Source organism: Sorex araneus, chromosome 3 (genome assembly GCF_027595985.1).
Source record: "Sorex araneus isolate mSorAra2 chromosome 3, mSorAra2.pri, whole genome shotgun sequence".
NCBI lineage: Eukaryota > Metazoa > Chordata > Mammalia > Eulipotyphla > Soricidae > Sorex > Sorex araneus.
The window spans coordinates 154356987-154375695 of NC_073304.1; the positions used below are offsets into that span (position 1 = coordinate 154356987).

General features: G+C 46.5%; 1 protein-coding gene across 1 annotated transcript in view; it reads right to left on the reverse strand.

Annotated features, from left to right (window-relative positions):
• Positions 1–11217: 11217 nt before the first annotated feature.
• LOC101557814 (beta-galactosidase-1-like protein 3) overlaps positions 11218–18709 on the reverse strand; it is a 38670-nt gene continuing 31178 nt past the window's right edge. The window contains exons 19-21 of the mRNA XM_055132163.1: positions 16646–16762; positions 16454–16517; positions 11218–11339 (exon numbers count right to left, since the gene is read on the reverse strand). Coding sequence (XP_054988138.1) covers positions 11218–11339; positions 16454–16517; positions 16646–16762 — 303 coding nt within the window. The remainder of the gene's footprint in view (positions 11340–16453; positions 16518–16645; positions 16763–18709) is intronic.

Consider the following 18709-nt stretch of genomic DNA (forward strand, 5'->3'; position numbering starts at 1 on the left):
TGGGGGTGACCCTGAGCATAGAACAAGAATCAGCCCCTGGACACACACAGGTGTGGCCCCAAACTGAGAAGTAAAAAGGGAAGAATCAACAAATGTTTAACAATCGCGTATACTGATCACAGTTCCAGGGGTCACTGGCCAAGAGCACTTCCCCGCCAGAGAGAGGGCAGTCAGCCTTAGCAGCATGACTCAGTGGTCGTCACCCCCTCTGTCCCCAGACGGTGCATTCCAGAAAAGAAAGGGAGCAGGCAAAGGAAGAGAGATCAAGTGTACGGTGGAGAGAGCCGTGCCCAGGAAAGACACCTGTAGATTTTAATTTGAGCAGAGATCTGCTGGAGGTGGTGTAAACCTGGCGCGGTGGGCTGAGGAGGGTTCTCCAGGCAGAGAGAAGTTCTAGGACAAAGGCAGGGAAAGCGGATACAGTGATGACCTCCATGAGAGAGGCGATGTTGGCTCAAAGTTGGTGGCAATGGAGGAGAAGTGGGAGCTCTGGAAATATTCTGAAATCTGGGACTGGAGAGTAGAGCAGGAAGCAGGGCACTTGCCTTGCGCGCAGCCAACCCAGGTTCAATCCCCGGCACTCCACATGGTCTCCTGAGCACTACCAGGAGCAATTCCCAAATGTGGAGCCAGGAGTAAGCCTTGAGCACCACTGGGTGAGGCCCCCAAAGAAAAAAATTAATAAATATTTGGAAAGCAGAGAAAAGAGGCTTGTTTTGATTCTTGGAGTGTTTCAGGAGAGAGGTGGGGAGGACTTAAGATTCTGGAAAGTGGCAGCATGTGGTGTTGGCGTTGCCCTGGCTGGCTTGATGAAGACTGTGATGAGTGGGCCTTTTCAGGACTGCCAGCAGCTCACATGGGGCTGGTTCAGTCTGAGATATCTCTGGGACCTGCAGGCAGAGACAAACCCAAGGTCCAGGGGAGCAATCTGGCTCAGAGAACAAATTCAGGCACTGGCAAGGGTGAGCATGGCCTTACTCAACATCCCCAGTGGGGTAAGTGTGGCCAAAGAAATACCAAGGGGCACCCTGGGCACCGAGGACTGAGAAAAAGGGGGAACCAGCTAAAGTGGGGCTAAAAGGCAACATCAGGGAGAGAGAAAGCTCGGAACAGAGAGACCAGGGTATCCGGAGAAGGAAGTCATGCCTGCTGATGAAAGGTCAGACCAAAGAAATGGACAAGGGTCCAGAGTGATAGATACAGTGCGGCTGGTAGGATGCTTGCCTTACACGCGACCCACCGAGGCTTCCCATATGGTGACCTGAGCACCACCAGGAGAGATTCCTGAGGACAGATCCAGGCATAACCCCTGAGCATTACCAGGTGCGGCCCAAAAGCAACAAACAAACAAACAAAAAGAGAGAATGGACCAAGCTGAGAGATCCTACAGTGGGGAAGGCACTTGTCTTGCACACAACTGACCTGTAGATCCCCTGAACACCTCTGGAGTCGCTCCTGAGTACTGCCAGGTGTGGGGGCCCTCCAAAAATAATGGAGATTGGACCAATAGACTGAATAAGCAGAAGTGTCACTTAGCAAGATGGAGGCAGAGCTAGGGCTGACGAGAACAGTTTAGAGGGAGGAAACTCATTCTCTGGGGGGAATAAATTAACGTGGTGGTAGCTGGAGGCTCTGACCTCGTGACTAAACCAGCCCTGCTTCCAGTTTGATTTGGAGTGCAAGAAGCAAGAGCAAGGGGTACACTCTGATAGTGATCGGGAGTAACAGAGGCATAAAAACCACCCACGTAGAAGAGAACACGGAGAAATTCTGGAGTCATTTCTGATGCAGGTTGGGGTTTGGCGGCAGATGAAAGAGTTGGGCTTGATGTGAACGAGGATGTTATCTGCGGACAGACTGGCCAGTGCAAATGGGGAGCAGCAGCAGAATAGGGACTCACCGTGTAACTGGGACTTGTCACTAACATAAGTTTTCCCCACGATGTGACAGTGGGAAGTTCTGGTTGGGTATTATTTGGAAGGTCGTTCTGAGGGTCTGCAGAAACTCATAAATGTTTCCACATAGGGGCCAAAGGAGTAGTACAGGAATTAAGGCACAGCCAAGCCTGGTTCCTTCTCTGGCGATGTATATGGTCCTCTGAGCACAGAGCCAGGAGTAAGCCTTGAGCACTGCCAGGTGTGGTCCCACCACACAAATAGACAAAAGTGTTTTCACACAAATTAAGTCAATTATAGTGTTCCCAGACTCCAAAAATCTAACAAATAGAAACATTCTTCTTTTTTGACAGTGAGGAAATGTGTGTCTGAACACTTACTCTTTCAAATATGTACATGCACTTGGGGTATGGCAGTGAGACATTAAAGCTTTATTGACAAGTTAAAATCAAAGTCATAATTAATGAGTATTGTGCTATATTAATTATAATAACTATTAATATAATGCAGAAGAACAATGATGTTAAAACTAGCAGATAGGAGTTAGAGCAATAGTACAGCTGGTAGGGTACTTGCCTTGCACATGGCCCACTTGGGCTTGATCCCTGTGATCCTATATAGTCCCCCAAGCCACCAGAAGTGATTCCTGCAGATCCAGGAGTAAGCCCTGAGCATCACCAAGTGTACCCAAATGCCCACCCACCAAAAAAAAGCCCTAGCAAATACTGAGATCCATTGGGAAATAATCTGACAGTGGAAAGTTCTGTTTGGGCATTATTTGGAAGACTATTGATACATTACACTAGCTTTTTTAAGTTTAAGAAGAATATGCTATTGCCTTTGATCCAATAAATGAACACAAATCTATATTGTTAGTATAGAATACAACATGGATGTTATAGATGCATATACTTATTAAATAATTTACTGTCACTGTCATCCCATTGCTCATTGATTTGCTTGAACGGGCACCAGTAACTTCTCCATTGTGAGACTTGTTGTTACTGTTTTTGGCATATAGAATACACCACAGGTAGCTTGCCAGGCTCTGCCGTGTGGGCGAGATACTCTCGGTAGCTTGCCCGGCTCTCTGAGGGGGCGGAGGAATCGAACCCAGGCCGGCCGTATGTAAGGCAAATGCCCTACTGCTGTGCTATCACTCCAGCCCAAATAATTTACATACAAATGTAAATATATAAATATGTTAACAAAGATTGTTATTTCTATTTTTATTATTTAAGAATTATCTCAGGTTATTCATAATATTAAATAATAGATCTTTTGTAATCTGAAACTAATTCTACTTTTCAATTTTATTCCTGTCAAATCTTGGAAGAAAAGGATTTCCTTGGAAATTCCTGTTACTTCAAAATTTTACAAGGAGGAAAACACAGTGAGTACCCTGTATGCAGCCATATCTGTGAGCGATCACTTTTATTCATTCACTTACTTATTTGGGGGGGGTTCAGCCTGGCAATGCCTGGGAGCCCCCAGCATGGTTCTTGGGGAGCATACGGTGCTGGGGAGGGAACCAAGACTCCACATGCAAAGCAAAACCTTTGAACCATCTCCCCTGCTAGAATAAGTCCTTCAAGTTCAACGAAAATTTGGCAGTTTCCCTCCTCACTGATCGAAGTTCTTTATTTTTATTTTATTTTTGGTTTTTGTCTTGGATCCACACCCAGTGCTCCCGGCGCAGTGATCAGAGAACACTACTGGTGGGGCTCAAGGGACCATATTGTCATATCATGGTGCCAGGGCTCGAACCCAGATCTGCTGTGTGCAAGGCAAGGACCTTCCTTGCTGTACAACTACTCCCACCCCTGATCCAGGTTCTTTAAAAAGACAAATTTAGAACAATATTTTAAGGAGACAACATTTTTTACAGCTTTTTGTCTGTGGAAACTAAATAAAATACTTCTCCCAACAACTGCTATTTTCAGTTGCTTTTCAAGTCTGGAATGATTTTAAACTTCTGTCAAAGGAATTCTCAGATATGAAGTTCCTTCCACAAAGCCTCTTACAGAAAGCCTTCTTCCTCGATGACATTTTGCTCAGTGTCAGCCCTGGACATGTAACCTACTAGATTTGGATCATCAGAGGTCTGGACACACATAGCCTTTTTTTTTTTTTTTTTTTTTTGCTTTTTGGGTCACATCTGGCGATGCACAGGGGTTACTCTTGGCTCTGAACTCAGGAATTATCCCTGGCCGTGCTCAGGGGACCATATGGGATGCTGGGAATCGAACCCAGGTCGGCCGCGTGCTTGCAAACGCCCTACCCGCTGTGCTATTGCTCCAGCCCCCACATAGACATCTCACCCCAGGCAAGGTGAGAAATATTTATAAAATATTTTATATTTAATAAATATAAATATAAATGGGAATATATTTTTCATGTCATTGCCACTGGTTAAGAAAATGACATAAAAATTATTTAGGAATGACAAATTTTTAATGTATTTATAACCTTCAGTTCAGTATTTAGAAAATCATTTCAACACAATATATAAAAGAAAATCATTTTCTTTCTTTCTTTTTTTTCAGCTTTTTGGAGGTCAACCCCTTGGTGATACACAGGGGTTACTCCTGGCACTCAGGAATTACTCCTGGCGGTGTTTGGGGGACCATCTGGGATGCTGGGAATCGAACCTGGGTCTGCTGTGTGCAAGGCAAATGCACAAAACCCAATACCCTGACATACAACATATTTGGAAATTTACTGTCCCTTTATACAGTACATTCAGAAAGGTTGGTACTACATGCTTTGAATCACTTTGTAAAGCTTCGGTGGAGAAAGCGACAATGAATGTCACGCTTTACAGCCAGCCAAAGACGCTTGGAAAGTGCAGCCAGCTCACAGTTTCTCTGTGCAGGCTGTGCGCCCCGTGCCCCATAGCTGCCTTTGCTTCTGTGTAATGCACATTTCTGACTTAAGCTCTGCCTGCTGAGCTGGGAACATCAAAGGGGCAGCGGTGTGGAAATGGAGGTTAGAGCACTCTTGCCTGAGCGGGTGAGGCTGGGCTGTTGACTTCAACAGATTCCAGTTGATTTAGCTAAGTGCCCAGTTTGGGATGACTTCTCTTTTTCCTTTCTCTCTCCCACAGTTAAAATTACTGCCTTTATGTTTTAAATATAATCTTAAAGCTCCCTCCTACCCCATATTGACCCTCCCATACACACACACACACACACACACACACACACACACACACACACACACACACACACCCCACCTTACTCTGTGCAACTTTCAGTTTCAATAAATAAAAAACTATTTTCCTGGTAGTTATTGACGATGATCATCATGCAATCATAATAAGAACCCTAAGGGGCAGGCCAGTGAATAAAGACTCCAGTGAGGAGTCTCTGGGAAACTCACAGCAGGGTGGTGGGAGGAAGAGCAAGTGCACCCAGACCTTCCCCGTTCAAGCTCGACCTTATCAGTAGAGTGAGTGGAGACAGCTCAATGTGAAGAAGCACTGGACTGGCCCTAGGAAGGGAGAGTAAGGCTCTAAGGACACCTGTGGAGGGACTCAGGACAAAAGCTGAACAGAAGCAATTCCCACGGCGACTATTGTTCTCCTAAAATCCAGTTTTGGGGCCATGCTGGAGCAATAGTACAGTTAGTACAGTGGGTAGGGCGTTTGCTTGCATGCAGCCAACCCAGGTTTGATCCCTAGCATCCCACATGGTCCCTTGAGCATCACCAGAAGTAATTCCTGAGTGCAGAGCCAGGAGTCACCACTGAGAATCACTGGGTGTGACTGAAAAAAAAAGAAAAGAAAAAAAAACCTCTTCCCTTCCTCCACATTTTCAGACCCAGTGTTATTAACCAAGAGACCCCCCCGCCAACACACACACACACTTTCCTTTTACCCGATAGCTTTGCCCCAGCTCCCTTTCCCCTCAGGTAACCTCAATACTGCTGTCAATGTTCACTGTTTTATTTGTACTTATTTACTTGGTTTTGGGTCAGTCCCAGCTATGCTCAGGGCTTACTCCTGGCTCTGTGCTCTGAGATCATGCCTGGTGGTGCTCAAGAAACCATATGAGGAGCCGGGGATTGAACCAACATCAATTGTATGCGAGGCCAATGTCTCACTCATTGTACTCTCCCTCTCTCTGGTATTGTACTATCTCTCTGGTCCTGTTATTGTGTTTTGTGAATGCTTTATATGTCTTGGAAATTAGCCCTTTGTCCGATATATGTTGTACAAATATTTTCTTCCACTCAGTGGGGTATCTTTTTTTTCCCTTTTTTCTTTTTTTCTTTTTTTTTTGGGGGGGTGTCTTTTTATTTTGAGCACTCAGTAACATCAAAACATTAATCCCTGGAGCTAGAGAGATAGCACAGCAGGTAGGGCTTTTGCCTTGCATGCAGCCAACCCGGGTTCAATTCCCAGGATCTCATGTGGCCCTAAGCACCACCAGGAGTAATTCCTGAGTGCATGAGCCAGAAGTAACCCCTGTGCATTACCAGGTGTGACCCAAAAAGAAAAAAACACACATTAATTCCAGTAATATTGCCATAAATTCATTACAGCATTATTCACAAAGGCCAAGGTCTGAAAGCTACTGAGTTCTTCATAACAGATGAGTGGCTTATGTGGTCATTTATGCGTACACAGTGGAATACAATACTGCTATAAGAAAAGATGAGATTAAGCAATTTGCTGCAACTTAATGGAATTGGAGGGTGTCATCTATGTGAAGTGAGTGAGAAAGAAAAATCAAATACCAGATAATTCTGCTCATATTTGGATTATAAAGAAACAAAACAATGAACTATACCATCCTCAATGGAAACAAACCCCAACATATTGCCAAAAGAGGAGCCAATTAGGGCTGTAAATAGGAAAGAGAGAAATCCTCGTCCTATGGTGGAGGATTATTGGTACTGATGGTGAGGAAAGTGAAGTGCCATTGCAAGGATGAAGCAATAATATGGAAACTGTCATGAACCACATCACTCAATTTAAAAATAAAGAAAGTATTGAAAGATTGGAGAGACAATGCAGGGGTTAAGACACTTGTCTTTCATCCACTAACTCTGTTTCAACCCCCAACACTGCATATGATTCCCTGAGTACTGCCAGGAGTGATCCCTGAGCAGAGAGAGAGTAGTAAATCTTGAGTACATATTGCAAACCCCCCACCGAAAATAAAAAGGTGGAATTTTAATTGGGATTACATTAAATCTATATAATCATTTAAACTAAATGGACATTTGGCTGTATTAATGCCCCCTTTCATGTCCATTGAATCTCTTTACATCTTGTTCTACATCTTTTAATGGTGTCTGATAGTTTCCATTATATAGGCCTTTCACCTCCTTTGTTAAATTTTTTCTAAATATTTAATTCTTTTAGGTATAATTATAAATGATATTGCTTTCTTGATGGCTGTAATTTGCATCTAGAAATACAACCAATGGGGCTGGAGCAATAGCACAGCAATAGCAATAGCTGGTAGGGTGTTTGCCTTGCATGTGGCTGACCCGGGTTCAATTCCCAGCATCCCATATGGTCTCCTGAGCACTGCCAGGAGTAATTCCTGAGTGTGTGAGCTATCAGTAACCCCTGTACAACGTCGGGTGTGACCCAAAAATAAAAAAAAAAGAAAGAAATGCAACCAATGCTTGTACGATGATTTTGTGACCCGACACTTACTTGACTCATTGTTTTTCATGGTTTTGCAATGGAGTCCTCAGGGTTTTCTAGGTATATTATCTTATCATCTGAAAATAATGAAAATTTCATTTCCTCTTTTCTATTCTGACTTCCTATTATTGCTTCCTGTTGTCTACTTGATATGGCTAATACTTCTAGTACTCAATTAACCAGAAACAGTGAGAGTGGAGACTTTGTAGGGTTTCATCTCTACCACAGGTATTAGGTTGTCTGTAAATTTGTAGCATGTGGTGTGGGTGTTTAGGCCATCCCCACAGGTGCTCAGAAATGAGTCCTGGCTTTGCTCAGGAGTGATCTCTGGCAGTGCTCTGGAGACCATCTTCAGTGCCAGCAATTTAAACCAGTGAGGGCAGGATGCAATTCAAGCACCTGACGCCTGAGTATCTACCTGAGCTCTGTCTGTTACCCTTTTTCCAGTTGCTTCAACAGTAAAGTTTAAGATTTGTGATTTTTCTTGTATCTTTATGAGGGCCTGTATCACTATTCGCTTTGCTCTTATCACTAGTAACTTTTCCCACCTAATCCCTGGTGTCACAGGTCCTTGCACTGCTCTGCAGGCCTCGCTGCTAGGTACCACGGGGAGAGAAGGGCCACGACCACTGCTTAGGAGGCCCCCAAAATAAATAATAACTGCTTAATGCGTTCTTCTCAGTGCTTCTTCTGGTGCCTATATTAATAGGTATGATATCTTCTTGCTGTCTTAAGCCCTTTGCCACTAGAGAATGTGTCAGCCCCTGCCCCTTTCCTAGCTGGAAATGGTCTGAAAAGAATGTGGCAGGGGCTGGAGAGATAGCACAGCGGGTAGGGCGTTTGCCTTGCACGTGGCCGACCCGGGTTCAAATCCCAGCATCCCATATGGTCCCCTGAGCACGGCCAGGGGTAATTCCTGAGTGCAGAGCCAGGAGTAACCACTGTGCATCGCCAGGTGTGACCCAAAAAGCAAAAAAAAAAAAAAAAAAAGAATGTGGCAGGCGTATGCTTACTTTGGTGGTGGTAGGGGGTCCACACCTGCTGATGCTCAGGAGTCACTCTGCATTGCTCGGGTCACTACACAGGGCCGGGGGCCCAACCTGGGCTCCTCTTTGCAAAGCCTGTGCTCTGAGCCACCACCCCACACACACCCCAGCCGGGTACTCCCTTTCTCTAAGTCACCATCAGCTTGTAGGACTGTCTCCCAATCCTTTAACTTGAGCTTACGTTTCCCCAGGGCAGCAAAAAAAAAATTGATTTTTTTTTTACTTTGATCCACCCAGTCATTCTATGCCTTTCAATTAGTGAATTACAACCATTAACATGTAAGGTGATTATTGAACTATATGTATAGGATTTTATTATTTGTCTTTTAGGCTTTTCCTTCTTTGTCATTATGTTGCTTTTCTCCTCTGCTCCTTTTGTCCTTTTATGTCAGCCTTTCGGCTTGTGTTTGCGTTTCTCCTCCAGCTTCATGCTTTTCTTCCGTGGATTCTGTTTCCAGTCTGTGCTGAGCAGGTGAAATTGTGTTGGCGCATGTGTTCTCCTGGGATAACCCAGAAGACTTTCTCGAGGAGGCCAGACTGCACCTCCCCCTGCCACCCATGTTGTATAATTGTTATGTGTTTTTTACTTCTAGATAAGAACCTTTTTATTTTATGAGCCTCTTTAATATTTCTTGCAAGACCGGTTTGGTGATGATGAATTGTTTCAATATTGAATCTAAACTCCATAGCCTTCCTTCTACCCTGAGACTCTAGCAGGGGGGAGCATTTGGTTAAAATCCTTCCCTTCGGAACTTTGATTCTCTCCTGCCATTTCCATTTGTCCTGGAGGATCTCTGTTGAAAGGTGTTTTCACAGAGGTTCTCTGAGATGTAATTTGTTTTCCCTGAGATGCTTATGAGAGTCTGTCTTATTATTTTTAAAAAAAAAAAAAAACTTTAATGGGACTTTGTCATGGGATGTGTCTGTTTGGATTTATTTTGTTGAATCTCTATTATTTGGATGTTAAGTCCCCCCCCCATTAGGGATGCTGTCATCTATTATTCTTCCAATAGGTTTCTCCCCTCCCTTCTCCCTTGGGGACCCCTCCACCACAGACGCTCCTCTTAATTATTCCCAGAGGACTCTTACACTGCTCTCACATCTTCCAATTTGTCCTCTGTTTGCTGTTCTGTTTGGATACTCTGATCCCATCCTATCCAAATCACCTTTGTGGCCACTGTGAGCTCGTGTGTGTGTGTGTGTGTGTGTGTGTGTGTGTGTGTGTAGTTTACTCATCTGTGATGTTGTGAGCTTGTGTGTGTGGAATTTCCTCATCTGTGATGTTGTGAGCTTGTGTGTGTGGAGTTTCCTTGTCTGTGATATGTGTAGAGTTGTCTCATCTGCAATGTTGTTAGCAGCTACTTCTTGTCAACTGTTACATTCCTTAGTCTAGCTATTGTCACTGGGAGGGACACACCCCACAGTGCTCACGATTTACTCCTGGCTTCTTGCTCAGGAGTCCCTTGTGGCTGTGTTCAGGGAACCATACGCAGTGCCAGGCCTGGGAGATGAGAGTGGAGGGCCAGAGTGGGGGAACGGATAGAGCTCCAGAAGGTGGATCAGGCCACATGCAAGGCAAACGCCTTAAACCCTGTACTACCTCTCCAGACCCAGCCACTGGTTTTTAGGTTTTGCTTATTTGGCTGGGGAGACACACCTAGATGTGCTCAAGACTTACTCCTGACTCTGTGCTCAGGGATCACTCCTAGCAGGCTCAGGGGCTCATATGAGGTGCTAGGGAATCAGACCTGGGTCCTCCACAGCAAGCCAAGTGCCGCAGTTCTCTCTCCATCCCCAGATATTACATTGTTTAATTCCTTCCTTTCTATCTGAAGTTTACTCATACTTCTTTGTTCCTCGTTATAACTCTCATTGTTTTTATTATTTTAGTTAACATGATTTTAATCAGACTCATTATATTTAAACTTCCTACCACCCCTCCCCCCAACCCTGGCAGTTTACGCTGCCTCAGCATTTGTGGGAAATTCCTGTTTTCTCCGTTGAGGCCAGTGTGAGCATGTGTGTGTGTGTGTGTGTGTGTGTGTGTGTAGTTTCCTCCTCGGTGATGTTGTGAGCTCGTGTGTGTAGAGTTGTCTCATATGCAACATTGTAAGCTTGTGTGTGTGGAGTTTCCTTCTTTGTGAGTTCTTGTAAGTGGAGTTTCCTCATTTGTGAGTTCAGGTGTGTAGAGTTGTGTGTCTGTCTTGTGGTTCCTCTTCACTCTCCAGCAGTAGGACATGACCTGGATAACTTAGCTGGATGTGGTGTCATCTGGAGCCTCGTAGATGACATTTCTACGCCTGGAGGTCCTGTGTCCACACGGGGTAGCAGCCAGGTAGCAGGAAGCAGTGAGTGATGGTGCAGGAACCTCAAAGTAGCGCCTCCTGAGGGCTGGAGTGTCTGAGTGAGGGGGGTCTGCAGCCTGCTCCTGAGACTGGTTCCACAGTTGCTTCAACATGTCCCTCCTCAGGGGGGTCCTGATCTGTGGGTTCAGGCCGTCCCCGCTCAGGGGTCCTGATCTGTGGGTTCTCCGCCCAGCTCTGTCACACAGGGTACACACAGGGGTGTAGGCAGGATGATCTGGGAGCTGGTTGGACGCAATCAGTCCTGACTGTCACAGGTGACACAGAGGGTGACTCTCGATCTCCATGTGATGGTACTGCAGGCCCTCGGGGTACTCAGTGCCTGCCTGGTCCAGGTGGACACTGTCAGGGCTCGGCACATCCCAGCTGCTACCTGCCAAGTTTTGCCCACTGGAAGGCCACAAGCAGGGCTGGCTCCCATCCCAGGAAGCCACAGAGTGGAGACCCTCCAGCGGAGACGCCGGTCACTGTGCTGGGGCCACAGACACTCTCAGTCCTCACGCTGGGCTCGTGCTGTCCTGTGACCAGGGCTCCCCCACAGCAGGGGCGTGGGGGTAGGTGGTTCCCCTTACCTGGGGTCTGCAGATGCCTCTGTCCAGCTGTCCCCTGTCCCCTACAAGGAACCCAAGTTCTGTGGTCTCCACACTTGGTGACGGGGATCTCTGCATCCCAAGCCTAGTGGTTCCCCCACACTCAACAAGGAGCTCTGTCCCCCTGAACCCTATGGTTCCCCTGCACCCCCGAGCGGGAAGCTGACCCCAGTCCCGTGACTCCCCCCACCTTGACAAGACACCTTGTTCCCCGGGCCCAGAGAGTCCCAGGTTCCCCTCTGCACAGTGCACTGTGGCAGCCCCACCCACAAGACCCCAAGGTCAGCCTGAGCTCAGGCTGAGCCCTTGTCTCAGCAGCTCTGCTCTGCCCACATCTCCCTCCCTTCCTCCCTCCCTAAGCCCCTCCTTCCTTCCATGCAGTCCAGAGCCCCCAGGTGACCCTGAGGCCCTCCCCCTCTCTGCTCCTCTACTCTACCATCCCTTCTCAGCGCCTCGCAGACCCTCAGCTTGTCACTGAGTTGAAGACAATAAAGCTCTGGCATCCCTGGGGCCTGAAAACTCATCCTGGATTCAAGGTCTAAGAGGCCACATTCTTAGGGGATGCAAACCAGAACTTCAGCAGCATCTCACACCCCCGGGGCTGGAGCTGGTGGGAGAGAGGACCTCATGGAGCACTGGCACTCCTGAGCACTGCCAGGAGTGATCCCTGAGCACAGCTGGATGTGGCTTGAACCCTCCTCGCTCCAAATTCTAACCGTAATTTAGGACACCAGGAAGCCAGAAAGAACGTCTTAGGAAGAAGCTACTCTGATAGAAGAGAGCGATCAGTCAGGTGCAGTGGAAATGCAACTCCTGTGGGGGGCACTGCCGAGAGGGGGCCAGGGTCGGTCACAGTGCTGCTTAAGGGAAAGGCAGGGGTGAATGACAATAACCCAGCCACCCCGCCTTGGCTTCGCCTGTGCCTCCTGGGCCCCCTGCACCACATCTCGGAAACACAAGGACTTTTCATCCTGACAAAGGCCTTCTCTGACCTCCTCCTCTGGGATGAATTCTATTGGCTGCATCAGTTTCTCAGGCCCTGGCCAAGGCAGGTGAGCGGTCAGCACATTTGCTCACTCAGTCTGGAAACTCACGTGCTGCCTGCTTCCCTGACCTGGCCTGGTGAGGGATGTCCGCTGGGACCCCCTCTCCCGCGGATGCAGCTGAGACCCTGAGCAGGAGACAAAGGTTCACTTCTGGGAGAAGCTAGAGCTCTTCAGGGCCAGAGAGCTGGTACAGCAGGGAGGGCGCTTGCTTTGATGCCCAGCGTGGCGTATGGCCTCAGAGGCCACCAGGACTGATCCCTGAGCACAGAGCCAGGAGTGATCCCTGGGCACAGAGCCAGGAGGCAGCCCTGAGCACCACTGAGTGTGGTGCAAAGGCCAGAAAAAAAAGAAAAGAAAACCTTGGTGACAGCCAAGGCTGCCCCAACTCTGAGCCTGTCTGAGAGCCTTGAGGATGAGCCTGCCCTGGTGTGAGCCTTGCCTCTTCGGGGGCTTCTTTTCCACTGAACCCTGATCCCTCGTCTCCTTAGAGAGGCGGTGCTCTGGCCCTCCCCACTGGGTCTGGATCTGGGAGGAGGAAGTCCCTGAGAAGCTGTGGAGAGCACAGGAGCAAAGCGTGCTTTCTTTTTCTTTGTGGGTGGGGAGCTCCACATCAGTGCTCAGGAGATCTGGGGGCCCCCTGGGATTCCCAGGCAACCAGGTTCTCAGTTCAATTCGAGGGCTTAGGCAGAGGATGTGGTGCTGCTCAGGCCCCACCAGTGGTGCTGGGGGCTCCAGGGCCACCCTGATAGTGCTCAGGCACCAGTTGGCTCTAGGAATTGATCCTGGGTGGGGCACATGTGCTCTAACCATTGTACTCTCTCTCTGCCCCCCCCCCCCGACCTCTTTCTTAGACCAACACTCCTTCATGCAGACAGAAGTTTTCTGTGGAAACTGAAGGAGGCTCCTTAACTCCCTCTCTCCATTTGCAACGCCCCCAGCACATGCTCATGGCTCTTCACACAGCCTGTCTCCCTCTCCATGTTTCCACAGACCCCTACAGTCTACCCTCTTCAAACCCTCTCCACACTCTCTTCCATCCCACCTTCCCTCTGTTAGTTGACAATGTGAACTGGTTCATTTTGCTTTGTTCATTCATTGGTTTTATTTCACACACAGGTGAATTCATTCAGTATTTATCTTTCCTGTCTCATTTATTTTGCTTTCCATGAGTCCCCTAAGTTTGTTCCATTTGCTCTAAATAGCAGAATTTCATCTTGTTTACAGTGTAATAGTATTTTACTGTGGTTATATATCCAATCTTAGCAATCCAATTACCAGTGGACACTCAGTTGTTTCTATATCCTGGCTATTATAAATAATGCTGCAATATAATAGAAATGCATCTTTGCATTGATAATTTTACATTCTTTGTATTTATCTAAATAATCAAATTTTTATTCTATTTACATGAGAATTTATATGAGAATACAATTTTTACCTTTTTGCACAAGCTCCATGTTGTTTTCCAAAATTGTCTCGCCAGTTAACATTCCGACAATCTTTGAATGCATTTCTTTTTTATTATACTTGAATACCCTTCACAGTGACTATTTCAGTTCACATAAATAACCCCTGTTGAGAAAGTCTGCTTCAGAATCCCCCTTAATGTGTGGATTTGGGGGTGATAAACTCTCTTGTGTTTTGTCAAAAGGATTTGTTTTGCTTTGTTTAATTTTCCTTTCTTTTGTTTTACTTGAGATAGAGTTTTCTGGGTAAGAATTCTAGGTTGTGAGTATTTTCTTCTAAGCACACCAAAAGCCTATCTCCTGGGTGCATTCGTATTTGGAAAAGACTGACATAGGTATGGAAGTGATGTATACTGAGGAAAGAAGTGTGAATCAGAGACACAGGTCTCCAAACACTTTTTGAGCCTTAAATGCTTTATCTGTCAAATGGGTCACCACATCAATATTAAGTTTCAAAGAGGAGTGCATGTCACATCTGAAATACAGTCCATGCATAATCATAATCTTCACAATCACTCTTTTTCCATTTCTCCTTTGATCTACAGCACATTTCTATAGATCAAAGGATCTACAGAAAACAGGTCCTTTGATCTACAGGATCTTCCTGACTGACCTTGTTCGCCCTGTCCCACTTGCTCATTGCTTGCCCCCTGCCTCCCTTTGATACACTTTTCACCTGCAGACCCCTTAAAATAGCCTGGGGGCTCACAGGGATCACAGCATCCCCCCATTGAGAAATGCTGGTCTGGAGTTTATTCAAATATGTTATGACTTGTTTCTAGAGCCCCAGAGAACAAAGTTTTATGCAAGATATGTGTACAAGCATTATGGAATTCTTCTGTAGGGAGCCAAGCATTCCAATCAGTAAGAACGAAGATCTCTAACACCCCGACAGGCACACCTCCCGTGCTCATCCCACATAGAAATCTTCTTTTTTAGACTCTAGATTACTTGCTCTATTTCATTTTTGTTTTGGGGTTATTTTTATTTTTATTTTGTTTTGTTTTGTTTTTGCTTTTTGGGTCACACCCAACAATGCTCAGGGGTTAACTCCTGGCTCTGCACCCAAGAACTAGTCTTGGTGGTGCTCAGAGAACTATATGCAATGCCGGAGATCACAACTGGGTCAGCCATGTGCAAGGCAAACACCCTACCTGCTGTACTAAGTCTCTGCGCCCATACTTGTTCTATTTCTTGAAGGCCTGAGACACTACATCTGTCAAGTGATAAAATTCTGTTATAGTGCAATGGTTTGGATTTGGGTCAAATGTTTTGATTGAAAGAATGTGATAGATTTAGGGACCAGAGAGATAACACAATGGGGAAGGTGCTTGCCTTGCACACGCCGACCTGGTTTAATCCAGACACCACTCGCCTAGCACCATCAGGAGTGATCCTGAGCATAGTAAGCCCTGAGAACCACCGGGTGTGGCCACACCCACTCCCCTGAAGAAAACGAGAATGTGGTGGATTTCTAAAGCTCTCACTTGAGAAAATCCGTTGTCTTACTCATCATGCCCAAGTAGCTTGTCTCTCTGATCTCTGTCCACTATCAGTGAGAGCTCTGAGTGGAATTGTGGGGACGTGGCAGGGCTGAGTACTCCAAATTTGCTCTCATTGATGCTATAACCAAATGAGAAAGCTGCTGCTCTTTCCCTGACGAGATGTGAGCATGAGGTCACCTCAGAGATACAATGGATATAGGGAATGCCTGAAAACATCATTCACTGTCCCATTAACACACACACACACATACACACACACTGGGAGTTTCCAGTCAGCATATACATATACACATGAACACATGTAATACTCTTTCCAGCATGGAGAGAACCATCCCTGTCTCCCATCTGAGTATGGGGAGTCAAAGAACTTTAAAATTTTGTTCATATTTGTCTCAGAATATTTGATTTGAGAATAAGAACCTGCTAAATATTAAGCATTTAATTAGGTAAATCAGTTTGCAATCTTTTTAAAATGTTTTACTTATTGATTTTAGTGCCACATCTGACGGTTTTCAGGGATCACTCCTGGTCTGCACTCAGGGGTCACTCCTAGCTGGACTGGGGACCATATAGAAGCCAGGGATCAAATTCTGGTCAGTCACATGCAAAACAGGCACCCTACCTGCTATACCATCACTCAAACCCAGCTGTAAATTATTTTAAAGCTTAAAATGATTCATCACTCAGAAAGACTGTAGCATATATTCTTTTTTTTAGAGTTTATTACATCTTTGCTGTTGTAGATCATTTACAGTAATAGTAAAATTTATTGCTAATATGTATTTGATGTGTTTACTAGTCTTCACATGAATTTCCACTTGAAATATTACTTTTGGATGAACTCCAGCAATCCAAGAACTGTGTCAAATCAGAGATCTACCCAGACTGGGATTCTCTGTTGTTCTGATGTCTAAGCCACTCTCCCTTTTATCAAACAGTATGATCTAGAAAGAAAAAAATGGTTAGCTGGGAAACAGGAAGTGCCTACCCAGATCATGAGACATGGTGATCGCATCTGGCAGTGAGATCAGAGCCAGACGTCAGAGGGACAGAAAGGCAGGGGGCGGCTCACCTCATTGTCTTCTGGATTAAGCCAGGCACCAGGAAGGTAAAGTGTTTTCTGCGGCCCAATCTTCCAATACCTCCCAAGGTTATGTCCATTGATGAACACGAATCCATAATTCCAGCTCTGAAAGGGATGGAGACTTAGAGACTTGGGAGCAGATCCCCTATGGCAGGAAAAGTGAGTGGACTTGAGTAACAGGGCAACACTGACTTGTTTGGGGACACTGGAGACGTGAGTGAGCTTACAGGGACACGTTCTGCAGTTCTAGGCTGCCCCTAGTCTCCAAATGACAGATACAAACAGAAGACAAATTTGATCGGGTTTTTTATTGTCGTTGTTAGGTTTGGGAAGTGGGAGAGAGTTTCAGTTGATTTCTTTCGTTTTGGGGTTTTTACTAATGGGATGGGGGCCACACCTGGTGGATGCTCAGGGGCAACTCCTGCTTTTTAGTACTCAGGATTCATTCTTGGGAGTGCTCAGGGGACCATATGGGGTGCTGAGGATCAAACCTAGGTCAGCTGTGTGCAAGATGAGCATCCTACCTGCTATACTATCTTTCTGGCCCCCCAGAAGCCAAACTTGAATGCTGGTGCTACCATTTGTCTCACCCTGTGCTGTATAAGGTTGTCTTTTATATTTGCTTGTTTTGAGCCACACCCAGTAATGCTCAGAGCCCTGAACTCAGAGATAATTTTTGGTGGTGCTGGGGACCTTTTTTCTGTAGTACTTGGGGAATGAACGTGGGTTGGCCATGTGCAAAGAATGCTGTATACTTTAAGCATATTTTTGCTTCTGGAAATAAGGGGGCAGAGATGAGCACAATTGCTGAGGGTGGCTAGTAAGTTGTATGATTCTACAATCTACGGGTGATGCAGCATGGAGCCACAGGTCCAAGACCCAAGGAGAGAAAACCTAGAGACAGGCGGCATCGAGGCCGTTTCTCCCGCAGAGTGTCATTTCCTTGGGGAGTGAGGGCTGAGAACGAGCAGTTCTTTTTACAACCTCACAAGTTTAGGAGAGCAGAATCTGAGTTCTAGGGACTTTTGTTTTTCCTTTGGCTTTTGGGCTACACTCAGTGACACGCAGAAGTTACTCCTGGTTCTGTGCTGAGGAGTTACTCCTGGCAGTGCTCGGGGGGAACCACCTGCGATGCCGGGGATCAAACCTGGATTGGCTGCACCCCCACCCTACCTGCTATACTATGGCTCCAGCAACTCCCATTTTTAGGGGGGACTATTTTTAAATAACCTGGACCTTGGATTGTGACACTGAGGGGCTATGCTCCAGGGAAGAATGATCTAGAAACAGTTGGTCTTTGGCTGGATACACGGGTTCATGTCACTTCACTCCTTGTTCCTGGAGTGAGGTGATGACAAGTGTATCTCCTGGCAGGTAGTCAACCTCTACCCATCACACTGAACTTCTATCAAAGTATTTTTGCCATTTTGCCCTCCTCTCCCTGCCCCTAAAAATATCTTAGCAGGGCTCTGTGATAAGGAGGAGCTACACGAGACCAGCAAGTCTGTGGTCTGAGGTGTGACTCTCCCCGAAGAGAAGCCCCCTCAGTGTGTTCTCTTAGCTCTGAGGGGGCCAAGTGGGAACTTGATGAACTTTTACATTGACTAGACCCCAGCCCCGCCAGCCAGTACCGGCCAGTGGAGACTGCAGGGGGGCCCTCCTGACCTCTAGTCTCTTTGCTCTTCATGACTGTCCTAAACACACACCCCACCATGCTTCTCCAATCCTTCTTTCTTGCTCATGTGACGTGTGCTCATTGCGTGGCATTCGACTGCTCATGCTCATGTGCTCCTGCATGACTTCCTGAAATACCACTAAAACATGTAGAAGCTGTGATCTCATTCTGTCTCCACTGGACAAAACCCCAGCCACCAGCCCTTCTCTTTGAAGCTCTTCCCCAGCCCATGCTGGTGTCCGTCCTTCCAAACTGAAGCTGTTTTCAAGGAAGATCTTTCCAAGATCTAAGGCAAGAAAATGAAGAGTTGGGGGTATGATGCTGCCAACAGGTCAACCTGTACCTGCAGGATGAGTGCATCAGCAGCCAGATGGTGC